This window comes from Aspergillus ruber, assembly GCF_000600275.1.
Source record: "Aspergillus ruber CBS 135680 unplaced genomic scaffold scaffold00017, whole genome shotgun sequence".
Taxonomy (NCBI): Eukaryota; Fungi; Ascomycota; class Eurotiomycetes; order Eurotiales; family Aspergillaceae; genus Aspergillus; species Aspergillus ruber.
The window spans coordinates 294,699-312,036 of NW_024467313.1; the positions used below are offsets into that span (position 1 = coordinate 294,699).

The 17,338-nt window shown below is 47.6% G+C and overlaps 6 protein-coding genes across 6 annotated transcripts; 3 read left to right on the forward strand and 3 right to left on the reverse strand.

The window, feature by feature from the left end:
- Nucleotides 1–890: 890 nt before the first annotated feature.
- On the reverse strand, nt 891–1,245 carry EURHEDRAFT_378505 (YqaE/Pmp3 family membrane protein; the record flags this gene model as incomplete). Its single annotated transcript, XM_040779079.1, has 3 exons — nt 891–912; nt 970–1,104; nt 1,229–1,245. The coding sequence occupies 3 exons, from the start codon at nt 1,243–1,245 to the stop codon at nt 891–893; spliced, it is 174 nt and encodes a 57-aa protein (XP_040637928.1).
- Nucleotides 1,246–2,459: 1,214 nt separating this feature from the next.
- Nucleotides 2,460–4,141, forward strand: EURHEDRAFT_458494 (uncharacterized protein; the record flags this gene model as incomplete). The annotated part of the gene is made up of 2 exons (XM_040784510.1): nt 2,460–2,636; nt 2,732–4,141. The coding sequence occupies 2 exons, from the start codon at nt 2,460–2,462 to the stop codon at nt 4,139–4,141; spliced, it is 1,587 nt and encodes a 528-aa protein (XP_040637929.1).
- Nucleotides 4,142–4,490: 349 nt separating this feature from the next.
- Nucleotides 4,491–5,415, forward strand: EURHEDRAFT_403584 (H(+)-transporting V0 sector ATPase subunit c; the record flags this gene model as incomplete). The annotated part of the gene is made up of 6 exons (XM_040780232.1): nt 4,491–4,507; nt 4,618–4,630; nt 4,787–4,916; nt 4,976–5,132; nt 5,188–5,291; nt 5,351–5,415. 6 exons carry the CDS (start codon nt 4,491–4,493, stop codon nt 5,413–5,415), a joined length of 486 nt encoding a protein of 161 aa, XP_040637930.1.
- Nucleotides 5,416–6,240: 825 nt separating this feature from the next.
- On the reverse strand, nt 6,241–7,563 carry EURHEDRAFT_413466 (mitochondrial 37S ribosomal protein mS38). The gene is made up of 2 exons (XM_040782177.1): nt 6,988–7,563; nt 6,241–6,928 (listed from the first exon to the last, which is right to left on the reverse strand). Exons 1-2 carry the CDS (start codon nt 7,391–7,393, stop codon nt 6,255–6,257), a joined length of 1,080 nt encoding a protein of 359 aa, XP_040637931.1. The 5' UTR covers nt 7,394–7,563; the 3' UTR covers nt 6,241–6,254.
- A 726-nt stretch (nt 7,564–8,289) lies between these two features.
- On the reverse strand, nt 8,290–9,585 carry EURHEDRAFT_458089 (guanine nucleotide-binding protein subunit alpha; the record flags this gene model as incomplete). Its single annotated transcript, XM_040784471.1, has 5 exons — nt 8,290–8,631; nt 8,684–8,942; nt 9,000–9,163; nt 9,216–9,400; nt 9,456–9,585. The coding sequence occupies 5 exons, from the start codon at nt 9,583–9,585 to the stop codon at nt 8,290–8,292; spliced, it is 1,080 nt and encodes a 359-aa protein (XP_040637932.1).
- A 3,657-nt stretch (nt 9,586–13,242) lies between these two features.
- Nucleotides 13,243–16,528, forward strand: EURHEDRAFT_413468 (M13 family metallopeptidase). Its single transcript, XM_040782178.1, has 7 exons — nt 13,243–13,303; nt 13,391–13,434; nt 13,493–13,731; nt 13,793–14,301; nt 14,364–15,456; nt 15,511–15,911; nt 15,970–16,528. The coding sequence occupies exons 2-7, from the start codon at nt 13,421–13,423 to the stop codon at nt 16,045–16,047; spliced, it is 2,334 nt and encodes a 777-aa protein (XP_040637933.1). The 5' UTR covers nt 13,243–13,303; nt 13,391–13,420; the 3' UTR covers nt 16,048–16,528.
- The last annotated feature ends 810 nt before the right edge of the window (nt 16,529–17,338 follow it).

A 17,338-nucleotide genomic window follows, 5' to 3' on the forward strand; every position in this document is an offset into this window, starting at 1 on the left:
AAAAAAAAAAAAAAAAAAAAAAAAAAAAAAAAAGGATAGTGCTTGATCGCTAAGTGCACTGGCTCCATAACCAAGTCAACTCGAATGAGAGCGAAGTGATTGCCTCTGTTAGCGCCGTGATGGAACCAGTAAGAATTGATTGACAACGCGATAATAATAGACCTGGAGATGATGATGGATTGTTTTATTTGACGGTCCGCTGTCCGCTGTCAGAAGCAATACGCGCCGTGTTGGCGCCGAAGCTGCAGATGATGTCAGATCAGGTGATTTGTCACGAAACGCATAAAGCTATGGTTTTACGAGAACCTCACTGGTTCTAGATGCGGGCGCGGAAATATGTATATGCTTGTGCTATGGGGTTTTACAATTGGACTGGGCAAAACCTATTTGCGACGGGTTCATCGCGAAACTTCCGGAGTCAATACGCGCAAATACTGTGATGTTTATTGTAGTTGTTTTTGCGTAGGAATTAAGCCTTGCCATTGCCATCAATCATTAAACTAAGCATTGACAACGATGAACAGGGGAATAAAAGGCCCAGTATCGCAACAAACGGGTTGGTATCATCCGTAAAGAGAAAAAAAAAAACAAAAAGCAGAAAATCCTAAGACATAAAACAAATCTGAGCCAAATCATAAACTAGTAAAGGAAATGAGAAAATTCCACCGCCGTTTAGATCGGGCTTCGAAGTAAGCGGGGGCCGCATATTAGGCTGCCACGGTCTCGGCCGGATCTTCTCGGAACCTCACTGACAACACCATTCCCATTCAGAGCACCATATGAGAGAAGTATTAGACGGTAGGGAGTAGATGGCTTGTGAAATCCGATCGGTGATATCGTGGTTGCGCCGAACGGAATCACACGAGGCGGCGAAGAGGGCTAGGCATTCTCTAGTATTTGAAGATGATGTAACTGTTAAGTGGTTAATTATGCTGAAACGAAGACTTTCGGAGCGGACATAACACGTACATCGCGTGGATGATACCAGGAATCCAACCCAGGATGGTCAAGCAAATGTTGATCAGGAAGTCCGCGCCGCATCCGCGCTCCAGGAAGACACCCAGAGGAGGCAGGATGAAGGCCAAGATGATCTTACAAATGTCTCTGTATTAGGCGTTACATTAGCATGCAAGCTCATAAATCCGGTCGCATAAACGAAGAATTCGGCTCCGGTCATTCAGCGACGACAGATGAGCTGACAGAGAAAGGACATAACAAGGCGACTTACGAAGCAGTGAAAGGCATTTTGACGATGAAGGTATAGAGATCAGATGGGATTCAAGAAGATTTGTTTTGTAAAGAGTAGATTAAGGAGGATTTGAGACGAAAGACAGTGCGCCAAGCGAAAATAAATAGGAGGAGAGAAAGAATCAGGAGAGACGGGGACGGGAGAGCAGTGACGGACTTCTTAAATATGGAGAGGCGGCCGGTGCGACTTGCTTGGAGAGAGGGGGCAGAAAGGGAGTGGCCGGAGTCATGCTGGCGTAGGGCCACGGCACGGTACTTACTTGATTAGACAGGCGGAGAGTCGCAGGGCTTAGTCACTGCGTCCCTAGCGGGCCCCAAACGTCATAGGGTCACCCGCCAGCTGTGGCTGTAGTGAAAACTGATTGGCTGTGTCCCTGTTGGGAAAACGTTAGATTTTCCGCCTGCCTAGACGAGATCTTCATTGACTCGGACCCTCTGACTGCGTCCTGAGTAGTACTCTGAGTACCCCGTGTACGCACGAGGTCGCTGCTCTTCATTCCATGCCGTTGCGTCATCTTGAAACCGTGGACAGTGGCTCAGTCTATCTTATTTCACAGGGTTGCCCTATAGAGTCTTGTGGCAGTGAATTGAAGGATATTTGACTGCCTTGGCAGCCCAAGAAGCCATACAGAGGCCAAGGTCCTTTTTTCTGGTTGCCTGGAAATGCTTGGCGCGGTGAATGAAATTAGCGTCACATAATTTTGCATAGCTCCATCCAGCCTTACGAGGTGGCTTCAAAAAGGCTGGACATTTCTAATTTTACGAATCCGCCTGACAACATGCAGACAACATGACTGGTTTTGCCAAAGATTAGATGTTCTCAATCTTAGATCATTCTCCGGATCTCTGGAAATGGCCGGGATAACACCAGCCACTCTCACCTCTTCTCTAGCCTTGATACCCTCAACGTGTGCCACAGCTCTGTACTGAATACTCGTTGTACTCGATACATCGTACAAAAACCCTTTACTCTTCAAGACCAGGTGACAGTCATATTCTACGCCAAGCCACAGTAGTCGTTCTACTATGTAGAGGATGTGACTTCACACCGCCTTCCTAATTAGTAGCGAAATGGACGTCAATAAGCGGCATCATCGTTGCATACAGCATTCTTGAGTACTCAAGACAGTTTGAGGACCCATTGACTTACCAACGCAATTGCTGTCCTCCATGCTTCCATGTCCATGATACCCGGGCGCGTCCCGATCTCAATGCCAGCACGTCTGACCATCCAGTCGAAGCCGCTTCGACTGTCATTCAGGAAAGCGAGCTGGCTCTGCCCCCAAAATCCTCTGCCAGCACAAAGATGGTATACGGCGCAGGCGAGGTCTGCTCGTGAGGCTCAATCCTTTGCGTACACGTGGCTTACGAAGACGCCGGACGAGATTGTGAGTGCCGCTTTCTCTCTCTCTCTTTTTTTTTTTTTTTTTTTTTTTTTTTTTTTTTCCCCGCTGCGGTACACTGACCCCATCAATTTCAAAAGGTCCCAAATGATGTGCTCGCAAACCTTCCTCCTATTCCAGCCTCGCTGGCAGAGTCAGGCCATATTCCAATTTTCCTTGTCACCCCTACCTTTGCGCCATGGATCGACCCCGCAAGCTCTTTCCTTGAACAATGCGTAAACCGGTTTCTCTGTGATACTCCGAATGCCCGCTCCCTCAGTCCTTTCCATGCGGTTGTGGCTATTATTGATAGACTGCCTGATGTTCGTGGGCAATCTAGGGATGCGTTGATAAGTGGTCGGGGTCAAGCTCAGTCGGACTCCGAGGGCATCTCCCTGTTATTCGTGAAAGCGGAAAATGTCCAAGGAAAAGCAGCTGAGACTCGTCATTTCAGGAGCTCGGGAACCGAAGAGCCAGCTCTTGTATTCTCGGTTAATACAAATACACCGGACAGGCCGGCTCATGAAGTCGGATTACGTCTCGCCAACACGATATTTATCAATGGCAACGAAAACACTCTCTTCGGTATGCGATGGACTTATAATGCCACATCAAGCCGACTTGCATTGGATCAGTACGTCAATCTTTCCAACTGTATCATTACATCTTCCGTGAACTCCGTTCTCAATACCCTCCGGTTTCCACTGTATCCAGTCAGCCGCAGGAGAAAGGTTATATCCGGGATGGGGAACATTCTGCGTCAGGTAGCGAAATCCGCTGATGACGCCCAATCGAATGCCCCAATGCCGGCTTCGTCTGAGTTGGAGAGGGAACTGCCCCGTTACATTGACGAGCATGGCATTGTTGACCAGAGAGTGTCTGTCTGGGCTCTCGTCGAAACACCTGAAATGGATGTGCCGATTGAAGCTGGCTCTTTTCAGGATCGTGTGTCGCATTCTCTTCGGGCAGGTGGTAAATTACACCACGTCATGAGCGGTGGCGGTGGTTGGGGAAAGAAACAAGGTCTCCTATCTCTCGATCCAGAAATCAGCTTTTCGGAAGCAAACCGCGAGGAATTATTGACTGTCGATCAGTTGTTCGAGCCTGGCGCAGAAAGTGCAGACCCTACGCCTGATTTGCCGCCATTTTTGGCTAAAGGCTTTGGAGAGGATCTGTCGACTCTTTCTCAAACAGCTAAACCAGGTGACTACGTCCAGTTTTTTGTGGGAGTAGAACCGAGTGAAGATCAGGATAAGCATCCGGACATTGCGAAGCCCCGGGAAGGGTCCATTTCATGCCAGTTCGGGGTCGTAACTGGAATCCCTGAAATACAAAGGATTGACGGACAACAGAAGGACTTGGTTGTTCTTCCTAATTGCTTTGGAGCGCTGTCTGAGAAAGCAATTACCTATCAGCAGCCTATCATGGACGCTCAAGCAAACGAACAAGTTTTTGAATCAGGTACTAAGCTCAATGTACCGGGATGCCGGGTGGAGTTGACTCTCGCATGAGCAGCACGAGAAAATCAGTTTTGTACGAGTACGATGTTCTATGATAATGTACAAGTAGCCCTATTTCTTTAATCAACCCTTCCTTCGTAGACCATTCTAGTTGGAGGCTGGAGCTGATAGCTGACGATGCCAAGCTCGAATCACGTGGTTGCGCAGGCGGTGGTTAAGCCGTCCCGAAGCCACCAGCGTGTTCGCCTCCAACCTCACCTCCGTTTCGCACTGCAAACAGCCTTCGCATCCATCGCAACGCTAGTCCTTGAGGCCTTTATCCTCTGAACTAACATCTCAATCTATTCTTCCAAGCTTCTTTTATCTTCGTCGACGTTTGTCGCGTCAATTTAGCGTCAAAATGGTCTCAGAACTCTGGTACGTAACCTTGGATCAACTCCTTTACCTCTGGCGTCCTAGGCCGTGAATCCATATTCATTCGTCTTTGCGCGTAAATTTCTCGTTTCTAACTTCTTCTCTTTCAACAGCCCCGTCTATGCGGTGAGTAGTTACTATTTCCCTGGCTTCCTACTTGCGCCCGGAGCTCTTATCGCTATGACACGGACGCCGGCTCCATTGTTTCCCATCCCCAACGCATCGAATGGCATCATTCTTCTTCAAATAAACCATGTGGTCGCTAATAATTGACGAATCTAGCCCTTCTTCGGTGCGCTGGGTTGCGCCTCCGCTATCATCTTCACCTGCTTCGGAGCCGCCTATGGTACTGCCAAGGCTGGTGTCGGTGTTTGTGGAATGGCTGTCCTCAGACCTGACCTGATTGTCAAGAGTACGTCGAATTGATGAAACAAATGTGGAGGTGGTGAATTTGTTGGCTGACTTTCGCAGACATCGTCCCCATTGTCATGGCTGGTATCATTGGTATCTACGGGTTGGTCGTATCGGTCTTGATTGCAAACGATTTGGGTCAGAAGGTTTCATTGTACACTGGATTCATTCAGCTCGGGGCTGGTCTCTCTGTCGGTCTGGCTGGTATGGCAGCTGGGTGAGTGATTTTACATTTGGTCATTTCGCATTGATTTTCGAACTAACTGGTGCAGGTTTGCCATTGGTATTGTCGGTGATGCAGGTGTTCGTGGCACGGCTCAGCAGCCTAGACTCTATGTCGGAATGATTTTGATTCTCATTTTCGCTGAAGTCTTAGGTAAGTCATTTTATCAGTCTACGTCAGTTTCAAGGCATACTAATTAACATCCGTGATAGGTCTGTACGGTCTGATTGTCGCCCTTCTGATGAACTCCCGCTCAAGAATCGACGCCACCTGCTAAACGGAGCTTCGGCCTCCTCTCCGGTGAACGAACAGCATCAAGCAAAACTCTAGACATCCGTCCTTGGTGTCCAGAGACTCGCTAGTTCCCCGGTTATACGAGATCGTTTCCATCAGTGTAGTCTTTTACTATCCCCTGCATTCGTCTGGAGACGATGGGTCCCTGAGCAACTAGGACTGAAAGGAGTTTGGATAAAGGTGCTTTCTCGTTTGCTAGCCCACTTTTTTTGAATCCTTCCTATAAAATGGACAAGGTTTTCTCTTATATCTGAATGTGCGTTGCTTGGGATGGAAAGCGACTCACTGTAGATTAGGACGTGTTGTGGTTTGTCTTCTGTCTTTGTCTTTTGACTTGTTTGCTACTGCTAGATACATTATTGCATGTCCTGTTTCAACGTCGAAATGTACTTTACGGGTTATTGTCTTTCGGTTTTTGCTTTCCCTTTGCTTTTTAGTCGCTGAATTGATAGCCTGTTATATTTAAATTCGGGACCTGGTTTATACTCGACACATGGCATAGACAATGATCACCATAGCATATATGATTAACCATCACAGGGACAACGTCTAATGCAATGTTCTTCATTCATAATGGTAGTCTGTAGCAGAGGTTTATCTAGGTAGATAAACAGGAAGAGACGATAGATGCGAGCTGTAAGGATAAGATGATAAACCGATCATGAACATGAAAGAAATAGTCAACAATTGTGATTTCGTACCACCATGGGATATCTAGATGTCAACGAAACATCTGAGAGACGTTAAATAAATGAGAAATAAGGAAAACGGATGTATAAAGTACAAAGGGAAGATAACGACGAATAACAAAAAAAGGCTTGCTTAAGCCTTATCAAGCTTCCGTCTCAGGGTTCTTGTGTTCCGCAGAAGCTTCTTGTACTTGTGCTTCTTCATCTTGGCCTTTCGCCGTCTCTTGGTACTGATGGCGTGCATCGTGTGGTTGTTGCGCAGACGTTCGATATAGGTGGTTCCCTTGTTCTCAGGAATGTCGATTAATTCCTCGTGCTCCGTGGCGCCTGGGGCATCTCGGACGAATGGGGTGGTGTGAGCCTCGTATGTCTTGCGGCCAGTGGCGTCCGTGGACTCGTGGATGGTCAGGACGGTCGAGTACGAGTTCTCCCGGGGGGAGGGTTCCGATTGGCGTGCGTTGGCAGCTTCCTTGGCCTCGCCGAAGGGCATTGGCGGCGGCGGAGGATGGAATGGGCGGAGGCGCTTGGCGAGTTCGTCGACGGAGAGTTTGACATCGGTCATGTTCATCGAGTCGTACGGCTGCACGTCCACTTCGAGCTGTCTGCCGAGGTCATCGTGCTCGCCCGCGGTGTTTTCCATCGATTGGACGGCGGAGGACAGCGTGAGCATCACATCCTCCTGCTCAGCCTTGGCTGATTTCTTCGAGGAAAAGATTGCGTCGAACGCCTCTTGGTTCGATGACGGGGGCACGGTCGCAGAGACGGAGATGGGACGATGGATCGAGAAGAACGAGGCTACATGCACATCTATGCGCTCGTTAGCAAGGTTTTTATTTGTCACTTTATGCCCATCGCAAATTACTCACCATGCGGCTGCTGGTACTGCGTCGACGGCACACTCGGCAACTTCGAGAACGCCGCATCATGCTGCTGCTGCTGAGCAGACCGCTGTTCCTTCCCCGCTCTCCGACTTCTCCTCCCTTCCCGCTTACTCTCCCCAGCACCGCCATTCACACCTTTCGCAGGTGTTTGCCCCGACGACGACGGAGCCGATGCATCAAACCCGTCGCTAGGATTCGATGACGAAGACGAATACCGACGCTGACGGACGTACTGCGGCATCAATCCGCCGTTTGTGTTGTTCGAGACGGTGGTACTCGCAGCAGCGCTAGCACCGGCCGCTGCACCGGCTGCGCCAACTGCTGTGCGGGCAATGCCGGAGATGGGCACGATGGGTGTCCATGCCGCCCGACGTAATGAGGACGACAGCATTTTGTATTGAAGTTGCGCCCAGAATTGCTGGGAGAAACAACCAAGTGGTGTTGTTGGAAGAAGTCAGATTCGGGTCGGAAGAGGCGAATTCGAGGCGGACCGGAATCGGGGTCATGATCATGCGGTGATTATGTAAGCAGGTCACGATGGCCATCATATCATCCTACATAAAATGCAAGCAGTATTAATTATTATGGAAATGGAAGAATGAAGAAATAACCAGTGAATTGAGTATAGTCATCTGAGGACTTTCGAGTTGCGGATTAATGGTTATTCAGAACAGCTGATACCACCAACTGCAATATATACCTTGAGATGCGGTAAAAATATATATGCAAACGTAAAACTAAAGATGATTCAAATTTGAGATAAATGTTACACCGATAAAAATCACATATTAGACACTACCTGAGCGGAATGGACGGTAAACAAAATACACCCAAAAGAAAATGGTATACAGATATCGAAACAGTAGCAAAGAGACGGTGACATAAAAAAACAGCAAAGGATGACAGTCGTTAGGCCTGAAAAGGCAGTGGTAGAAGAGCAAGGAAGAAAAAGGAAGGTATCGCCTGTACCCCGAAGAAAAAAAAATATCACCAAATCGAAGTATATACCCAGGCATAGGCATAGGCCTCAATGCAAAATGGTAGTAACGAAAATCGAAAATAGTCCACACGGACGCCGCTATCAAGCGCCTCTTAAGAAAAAGAATCCAGAAGAAAAATGATATCAATCAAGATGCAAAAAATGAAAAAAGAAGAGAAAGAAGTATAAGACGCTGAAATGCAATGCGAAGTGATAGACTTGGGAAGAAAACGAAATTCTGGTTCTCATGCCAGCGGAAAATCTCATAAAATAAACGCCAGTCGCCCCGAGAAAATATAGAGAAAGGCTTAGAGTATCAGGGTATGGAGATTCTTCTGGATAATCATATCTTGGACTGAGTCCATGGTAGCCTTGAGCAATGTCGTATCGGTGGCGTTCGTGTAATGAATGTAGATCTCACGATCAGGTATCCGGTTGATACCACGGAATCGATCGGCAAAGTACCGTGCAGCCGCATCGAAATCGGTATTCGAGCCGGTGAAATCGGGGAAATGTTTGGCCACTGGCGACATATCCAATTTCCCCTTGAACAAATCAATCTTGTTTAGGAAGAGGATGATGGGTTTTCGTTTGAACCATTCGCCATTGGCCAGGGACTCAAAAAGCATCATGGCCTCGTGCATTTGATTCTATGACAGTTAGGAACAATCGTCAGATGACTTGAAAAATGACAGTACTCACAGCACTCTGGTCTTCCACCAGACATTGATCGTATCCAGACAACGCAACCATGAAGAGAAGACACTGAACACCTTCAAAGCAATGGATCCACTTCTTTCGTTCAGAACGCTGTCCACCAACGTCCATCATGCGGAAGTTCATTTGCCCCAATTCAAAGAGGGTTTCCGTAATACCAGTGGACCGCAGACGGGCCTGCAGCATATCTTGGTTGTCTGGTAACCACCCTGGCATGAAAAGACGGTCAATCGAATCAAAGTAGCTAAAACCAAAGGTCAGCAATTTGATTCCGGCTAAAAAGTGGTTGCCCAAAACTTACTAATGCAGATTGTCATGCAAAGCAAACTCATGTCCTCGTGCAACGGCTTTTTGGACTCCAGCATCATTCCACATAGTTTTCATGGCGTCACGGATTTTCAGATCTGAGAACGCTTCTTCAGATCCCACGTCAGGGTCTGTGTTGTCGACGAGCTGGCCCAGTGGCTAGGAAGAAGTCAGCCAAAGCGAACGAATTCTGATGTTCTGTGCTACTGACCTTTGTCGAATCATGCTCGAAGCTGATATGCTCTGCGTTCATAATATCCAACAGGACCTTGAAAGCTATGATCAGATTGGCATAGATGACGGCGCGTGTTTGATGCCTTTCATCTTCCGGGAAACCGCCCGCGTGAATGATGCGCATTTGCTTGATGATTGTGGACTTTCCAGATTCTCCCGCACCTAATCATGATCAATGAGTATGAGGATATCATGAAATGTTCTGGTCAATACGCACCAAGTAGCAGGATCTTGATCGTCCGGTCCATGTTTTTCTTATCACCCTTCAGAACCCTTTCTATCCTAGCATTTCGCTGCACCGCTTCCTTCTCCACAGGATCGGCGGTCTTGGAGCTCATACAACCCATCGTGAGTTGATAACCGTATTAATCGGATCTGAGGACCACGTTAGCAGTTGTTATCGCCGCGTAAGGTTGTCTAAATATCGAATCCGAGAAAAATGGCACTGATTCTTGAGCGGGTGAATCAGAGGATCATGACGAATGCCAATGACCACCCAAAAGAAAAGGCTCAAGACACTGACCGACGGATGTTTCATATACTGACCTAGAGAGATAAAGTAGGATTGGTATGTATTCTGTTTCGCAAGCAGCGTGTCAGTTTAGACATGCCATTGACGGGGACCCAACATTTCCCATTTCCCGAGAGTATATTCCAGAGTAAAGTAGGCAACATACAGGTGAGACCCAAAGATACTTGGGATCAAATGATTCGATGATAGAAGTGAACACGCTCCTGCGTTTGGTGGTGTCGCGAATAGCTCCGACGACTTCCGGGGACGATCGACTCCCAGGAATTATATCCAACACTTTTTATATAAGACAGCGCAGCTGACTAGGTATGATACAAAGAGTTTTCGATACCGGATCGAGGCGATGCGACACGAAGTAAATCGACACTGGCCTGGAGAAGGGAGGATAGGCGCGGGCTGTGATTAACGACGAGCGGAAGAAGGGGGATACTCTTCTCGGTCCCCTCGCAGATAATTGGAGTCTTCGGGCGGGCGCAAGGTATTTCTTTTCTAGTCGGTAACACCTGCGTGGTTGACTGCAGCGCAAATCGAGGGTATTTGCAGCGAAGAACGGGGTTCGGATTGGAGGAAGAGGACGATTATTGCACTGCCGCTGTCGAAGCGGGTCTGAAGCAGTAGTCGATACGACAGGGATGTGTTAGGATATAATTATCGCGAGAAGGTGAAGAAAAGAAGAAGAATAGAGGACGTTAAGAGTCACCATGAAGAAGAGTGGAGGAGAGAAGAAGGCCGAGAAGAGCAGTAGCCCGACGGGGAAGTGAAAGTCGTACAATCTCTCGGAGCCGTCCCACCCAATCCACCGGCGGGGAGGGGGGAGTGGAAGAAAAAGATGCGATCGAGGCGAGATGTTAGTATTGTTTTTTTGTACTCTGTAATTTATCTTCATGAATTGGATTATATTGCTTTTTCTCTCTCACTTTTCCCCTTTCTTTCGTACAGAGTAGAGTACGAATCCTACAATCTATTCTCGAAATGGTGACATCTTCACGGATGATTGACTCGTACTCGGGTATGGATGGTACAATCTCAACCCAAAATACAAGTCATTCAGAACAGCCCTGACAGAGCCATTGAATAATAATAACATCCTTTCTCCCATTATGACCTGAATTGCTGCCCACTCATGCTGACAAGCCCCAATTGGCGTGCAGTGATCGGCCATTCTAGGTAGGAAATTGTCTTCAATAATCCCATTCTATTGCGGTCCACGAACTCTCTTTGGTCCGGCTGTGGATTGTAGGATTGGATTATCTCTGCTCCCAGGATACTCTATTTGCTTACCGATACTAGTACAAGCAGTAGGGCAGTACCCCATAGAGACTTCTGGTTATTCTGTACTCTGTACACACCTGACAAATTCCATTGTCCGCCGGCATCCAATCAATCAGCGTGGACATCCAACCTTACAGAAGATCAGCAATTCATCCAGACATGGGCCAGACCTTACTTTCTGACAGTTGCTAGTCTTTGTTGGACAATGAGATGTATTCATTCATTTGTGGGTACAAATACTATGCTATATACTTTGTACTTTGTATACTTGACTATCATCATGACTTATTCGCATACTTCGTACTTTTACTGTAATCTGATACATGCACCTGTACATCTGTATGTTTCTGGAAGCCGCGTGGGGGCCTCGGGCTCGGCTTATCCGGCGTTCCGGTTTCAAGTTCCGCACCCGTCGCGCGCTAAACAAGGGTATTACCGTATGGTTACGGTACGTTGTACATGTCACAACAGAAGTTCAATAGCGCAGATGTGATATATACAAGGGATTGTAGTACCATTTTATCTAATTTCATGCAGGAATCACCTGCATGTGTCCTCCAGATAGGATATATAACGCTCGTTTTTGTACAAAGTACTCTCTCCTATGTCCTCGTATAGACATACAATATCGCGGGTCATCGTGTATGTTGCGCCATCAGGTCGCCGATGTGGCGCGACCAATCAGCTCGCAGCGAACGGGGTCGTTTTTATCAAGATCAACTTTGCAGAAGGAAGGACTGCCGCGCCACGGAAGACCAGCCCGGACATTTGTACTCTTTTGTTTGTTGGGCGGACCAGTCACACCTTAGCGATATTTTGATGAACAAGCGCGCCTCCGTAATCTATCGTATCTGACTCGATCTATGCTATATTCACTCTGTGCTAGGATGCCAAAGTACACTGTGCATGGTCTGGTACAACGGTTAGTACTCCCTTTCCTCAATATCCAGTGTTTCGATCCAGAATGTTCCGTCCATGCGTGCTCCCGGCACATGACCACATGACTCGATGCACGGAGTATGCAGTTCTCCGCACCACGTGTTTGGTAGGCGTGTTCCCGGTCACTGTTCTCCCCGGTGGCGTTTCATCACCAAAAGCTCGTCTTGGCACTCCACTCCTGTCATGTGTCAATCTCTGGCCCGGTAATTTTCTTCCGTCCGACCACTGGTACCACCGTCTTACTATTGGGTCTCCTGCTTAATTTCCATGACAGGGGAATGCTATTCCCCTGAGCTCCACTGCAGAACCTGGAAAATCCGTTGAAAAGGGAAAGGAATTGGTCAAAATTAAGCATTCTCCACGGACAGGGGTTCTTTTTTCTTAATTCTGCAAAAAAAAAAAAAAATTATCTAAAGGAGCTCGGAGATGAGGATGCATTGGCCTGAATTTTCGCCGGCATTTCTCAGCCTACAAATTAGCCGTGTTGATCTTTGCCCAATGAGTTGAACCTTGCGGTCTCTGTCGAGAGAATTCCGGGTCTTTTTTGGCGGATTCTATCCGTGTTCTGCAAACTGCACAAAACAGGGAACAGACATACTTGTCCATAGTACATAGTATAAAGGGTACTCCGTACTGCCACTGCGCTCCAACCTGCCAGAAATCAGTGCGGTGTTCAAGATCTTATGCAGGGTGAGTGTGCCTTTTGCTCAGGAATACCTAGCGATAGATTCATTAGAGTACAAGCCATTACCAATACGCGTAGTTTCCGTACGTGTAACGATATGCAGATGCAGTAGGGGTACCTCGGTAGAGAAGAAAAGCGAGTCTCCTACTCTGTAAGTAGCAATGGCAGCGGGAACTGCCGTACAACCAATAGCTCGTCCTTATCGAAATTCAAACACATGACCATGAACTCTTGTATACCACGTGATTTGATCGGAGTTCTGTAGGGAATAATACGTACTCTGTTGTTTACAATTGCTGATGGGTCCTACCCCATGCGTTTCCAATCGTGAACCATTCACCGTTACCATTCATTGGATTTAAGGTTATCAAAGTTGTGGATCCGGGGTTCAGACAGTCGAACTGTGGTTACTTTACCCGAAACTCCAACAACCCCAGACTTTCATATTCTCAAAAATGGGCGTTTCAATGATGATGTTTTCGATCCCGAATTCAATTTTCGACCGCCTATTGGCTGACTCATCCGAGGCTGGACATGTGACTCTGCATCACCATCACCATCACCACCGCTATTACAATCGCCTTCATCACCCTTAATATAACTTTACGCCCGAGTCGTGGCAGTTTCAACGCATTGGGTGAGTTCGTGCCAAGTGAAGCCAACCTCAATGTTATTTTGTTTGAATATCGTATAGACTTGGCTTCCCTCGTGCTAAGTGGGTTAGGTGTTTCGTGATTGCCCCTGGAAGTGCACCATGTCCAATTTCAAGTGCGTTGAACACAGCCACTGTCCTTATTCTTATTTCGTTCGAGACTAATTCTGCTAGGAGTTCGGATGAGCCTGAAATGGCGTATCTCATAGAAGAAGTATCATCTACCGGGGATGAAGAGCATCTACCCCCCCATAGATCGTCGCGAGTTGGTCAATTCACCGCCGATGGCTTCTTCCGACATCCCACTAGAGATGTGCCTGATAAGCATAGAAAGCGATTGTCTACATTTCTTCGATTGAGTGCAGCTTTTCTCCTGGCGTTCAGTGGTTACTTTTTCTGGAACTTCTTTTCTGGTACCGACTCTCGCCTCCTTCCCCAATCGTTCCTCTCATCGCTGATACGGTCAAAATATAGAGGTACACCGCAAATGCGAGAACTCACCACGGCCTGACGCCCCTGCGCTTTGTAAATCGCCCGAGTGTGTCCATGCGGCTTCAGAAATCCTCTACAACCTAGACCCCAACTTCGCCAATGTCGACCCCTGCAGTGACTTCGATCAATATGTCTGCGGAGGCTGGCGAGCTCGTCATGATATGCGTCCGGATCAAGGGTCCATTTTCGCGGGAACTTCGATGGCAGAGAACGCCCAGACGCGACTTCGTCATATCTTGGAGGCCCCGGACGCACTGTCATCGGAAGATAAAGAGAACTTTGGCAAGTTGAGGGCGGCATATCAAGCGTGTTTGGACGAGTCCACTATCAGCAACCGCGGAAGCAAACCGCTGGAGCATGTTTTGGCCCAATTGGAGAACGTTTACTCCGTGAAGGGAGTTTCTGACCGGGATGTCAAGAAAAACCTAACAGACGCTGTACTGCAACTGATAAAGTTTGACGTTGAGGCACTCGTCGTTCCATCTGTTTCAGTAACGAACCCTATCTGACTATTCAAAACTCCCTTACGTTTGGATTTCACTGACATGTGCAGCCCGATGATCGTGATCCGGACTCTGTTGTAATCTTCATTGTCCCGGTAGATGAGATTGGACTCCCTGCGAGGGAGTACTATAATAACACGGTTACCGTGGCCGAGTATACCAAGGTTGCTGAGAAAGTACTAGGAAGCTTTGTTTCGAGCAAAGCGAGTATCAAGGATGTCGTGACGTTTGAGGCAAAACTCGCCAATGCCACGCCTGATACGCAGACCCGCGAGGATATTACAAAGTCTTACAACCCCCGAACCATCAACGAAACCGAAACTCTGTTGCCGGAGATCTCATTGTCTGACATTATCTCGGTACTGGCCCCATCCGACTACAAGAATGATCGCTTGATTGTGGGTTCGCCATCATACATGGAGTCTTTGTCGAGTATCCTCAGCGAATCATCCCGCGAGACTGTACAGCTGTTCTTCAAATGGAAGATAATCCAATCGTTTGCGGACAGTATCGAAGACCCCAAGGTCCGACCGCTCCGGGAATTTAACAACAAACTGGATGGCAAGGATCCTCAAGCCACGGAAGAGAGGTGGCGTAAATGCATCAATGTGCTCGATGGGGGTCTTCCTTGGAGCTTGAGTCGATTCTATGTCCTTGACTCCTTTTCCCGTGCGTCCAAGGAACTTGGCGACCAGATTATCTCCGACATCAAGGAGCGCTTCGTATTTACACTGGACCAATCGTCTTGGATGTCCCCTGAAGTGAAGAAGCTGGGTATTCAGAAAGTCGGTAACATCGTTCAGAAGATTGGATATCCCACCAAGAGCCCGAACGTAATGGACCCATCCGATATCGAAGAATATTATCGGGACTTAAAGCTGTCCGATGAGACCTTCTTTGAAAACCAACTGGCCACTGCCGAATTCCAGATCCAACGACTATGGTCCAAACTGGGCAAGCCCACTGATCGGAATGAGTGGGACATGAGTGCCCCGACCGTCAACGCATATTACAATCCACCTGGTAATGAAATTGCTTTTCCGGCTGGAATCATGCAGTCTCCTGTGTTTTACGGACCGTCCGCGCCTTTGTATTTGACCTATGGTGCTTTTGGAGCGGTCAGTGGACATGAGCTCTCGCATGGTGAGTAGTATGGTGTATTGCGGAACGAAGATGATTGCTAACATCCATTTCCAGCTTTCGATTCAAGCGGCCGCCATTATGATGAAACTGGCAATTATACCGATTGGTGGGATGAAAAGACAGTGGCTGGATTCGAGGAGCGCGCACAGTGCTTTGTCGATCAATACTCCGAATTCACCGTCACCGGACCGGATTTGAAGCCACTACACGTCAATGGTCGCCTGACCCTAGGCGAGAATATTGCCGACGCGGGAGGCCTTGGAGCGGCGTTCCATGCATGGAAGAAGCGCGACGAGTCCAAGCCTGACTCTCTTTTGCCAGGCCTGTCGACGTTTAGCAAAGAGCAATTGTTTTTCATATCGTATGCCAATTGGTGGTGTAGTAAGACGACGAAAGAGGCGGCCGAGTCAGCTATTTACAATGACCCACATGCGCCTAAGCCTGCCCGGATTATTGTAAGTCCCTCCAACGTTTTCATTTTCGGATAGTAGTATGGGGCTAACGGCACTATAGGGAACCATGGCGAATTCTCGGGAATTTAAAGAAGCATTTCAATGCCCGAGTCGAGAGCCTGTTTGCAAGCTCTGGTAATTTTGCATGGACTTCACGAGGTTATTATTGTAACGAGTTACGGATTACATGCAGTACTTGTATGATGATATGCAGTGGATGTTGGTACCTGAATCATGCACCTGTTACATGTACGGAGGTAGTTCTCCTTTTCTGGTCATGTGGTTCGAGCCAATATGACGACGATTATTTTCCGAGGCTTTCTTCAATTTTATTATGACTCCATAAGATTCTATTTTTGCCTGAAGCAATGGCAGTTAACGGCCGACAAAAGGGGGAAAAGGGAAGATATTCCCCTAATAGTCCGGCCGGATCTTCAATAGTCATTCGGAGGGCTCCATTGAGATGCGCCGGAGGAACGCTTTTGCTACTAAGAATAAAATGGATGCTGGTGATTTTAATATGATATGACTGGAGAACACCTCAAAAATCAGCTCCGATCAGCCCCAGTTTCAATTCAGGATGTTTTGTATGGCTGAGATTCTTTGCAGCTAGCATAGCATACTTTTCGATGATACACCTGCATTCCATCCTACATAGTACGTAGTGGTAGCAGTGGTAGTAATGGTAGTGGCACTACATCACAGCTCATACAGATTGACTCCTTTGTTTTCATATCTAATACCCTGTATGAATGTGCCCCTGTATACTACTCCGTACATATTATGTCCATATATACAGAGTATCCTCTGCAATCTCACCCACTCACTCCCGAAAAGGGTAAACGAACCGCGTGACTTTCTCCCTCCACCCCATTCCTTTTCATTTTCTCCTCGGTCACTCTTTTTTCTCACTTTTCTCCTCTCTTCATCGTCAATCATTAAACAGATCCAACCCGAGAGATTCAATTTTCAGTTCGTCATTCCCTTTTCGTCCGTCGATCGCCCTCTCTCACACTTTTCTTGCCCCCGAAAATCTGGCATTAATTAATCTTCAGATGGAGATCTACACCGTCGCGCACTCTTAGCGAGTTTAGCCTACTTCGCTTGTTCAGCCAGCATACATCATATACGAACTGCTGCTACCGCTACTCCCCTCCTTCCAGGCCTGGTCGGTCATGTCGTGTCACGAGTACGAATTCGGGTTCCGGCTTGCGCAGTCTATGCGCTAGGTTCATCTTCTCTCTCGTTCACGAATTGATTTTCTTTTCTTTTCTTTTTTTTGCCCAGGGACTTTGTTTCGCCGAGTGTGTGAGACCGAGGCCTTGGTGAGATAAAAAGCAAAAAGAGAGGACGGAAAAAAGAAAGGAGGAGTATTCCGTCGCTGGTTTCGACACTCTTTCTTTTTTTTTTTTTTTTTCAGTTTTTTTTTT

Bases quoted from the DNA above. Each gene is read 5' to 3' on its own strand.
- EURHEDRAFT_413468 (XM_040782178.1), top strand. The intron at 14,302-14,363 runs GTAACGAACCCT...TGACATGTGCAG, and splicing joins TCGTCGTTCCATCTGTTTCA to CCCGATGATCGTGATCCGGA. The intron at 15,912-15,969 runs GTAAGTCCCTCC...ACGGCACTATAG, and splicing joins CTAAGCCTGCCCGGATTATT to GGAACCATGGCGAATTCTCG.
- EURHEDRAFT_413466 (XM_040782177.1), bottom strand. From the start codon at position 7,393: ATGCTGTCGTCCTCATTACGTCGGGCGGCATGGACACCCATCGTGCCC. The intron at 6,929-6,987 runs GTGAGTAATTTG...ACGAGCGCATAG, and splicing joins GCAGTACCAGCAGCCGCATG to ATGTGCATGTAGCCTCGTTC.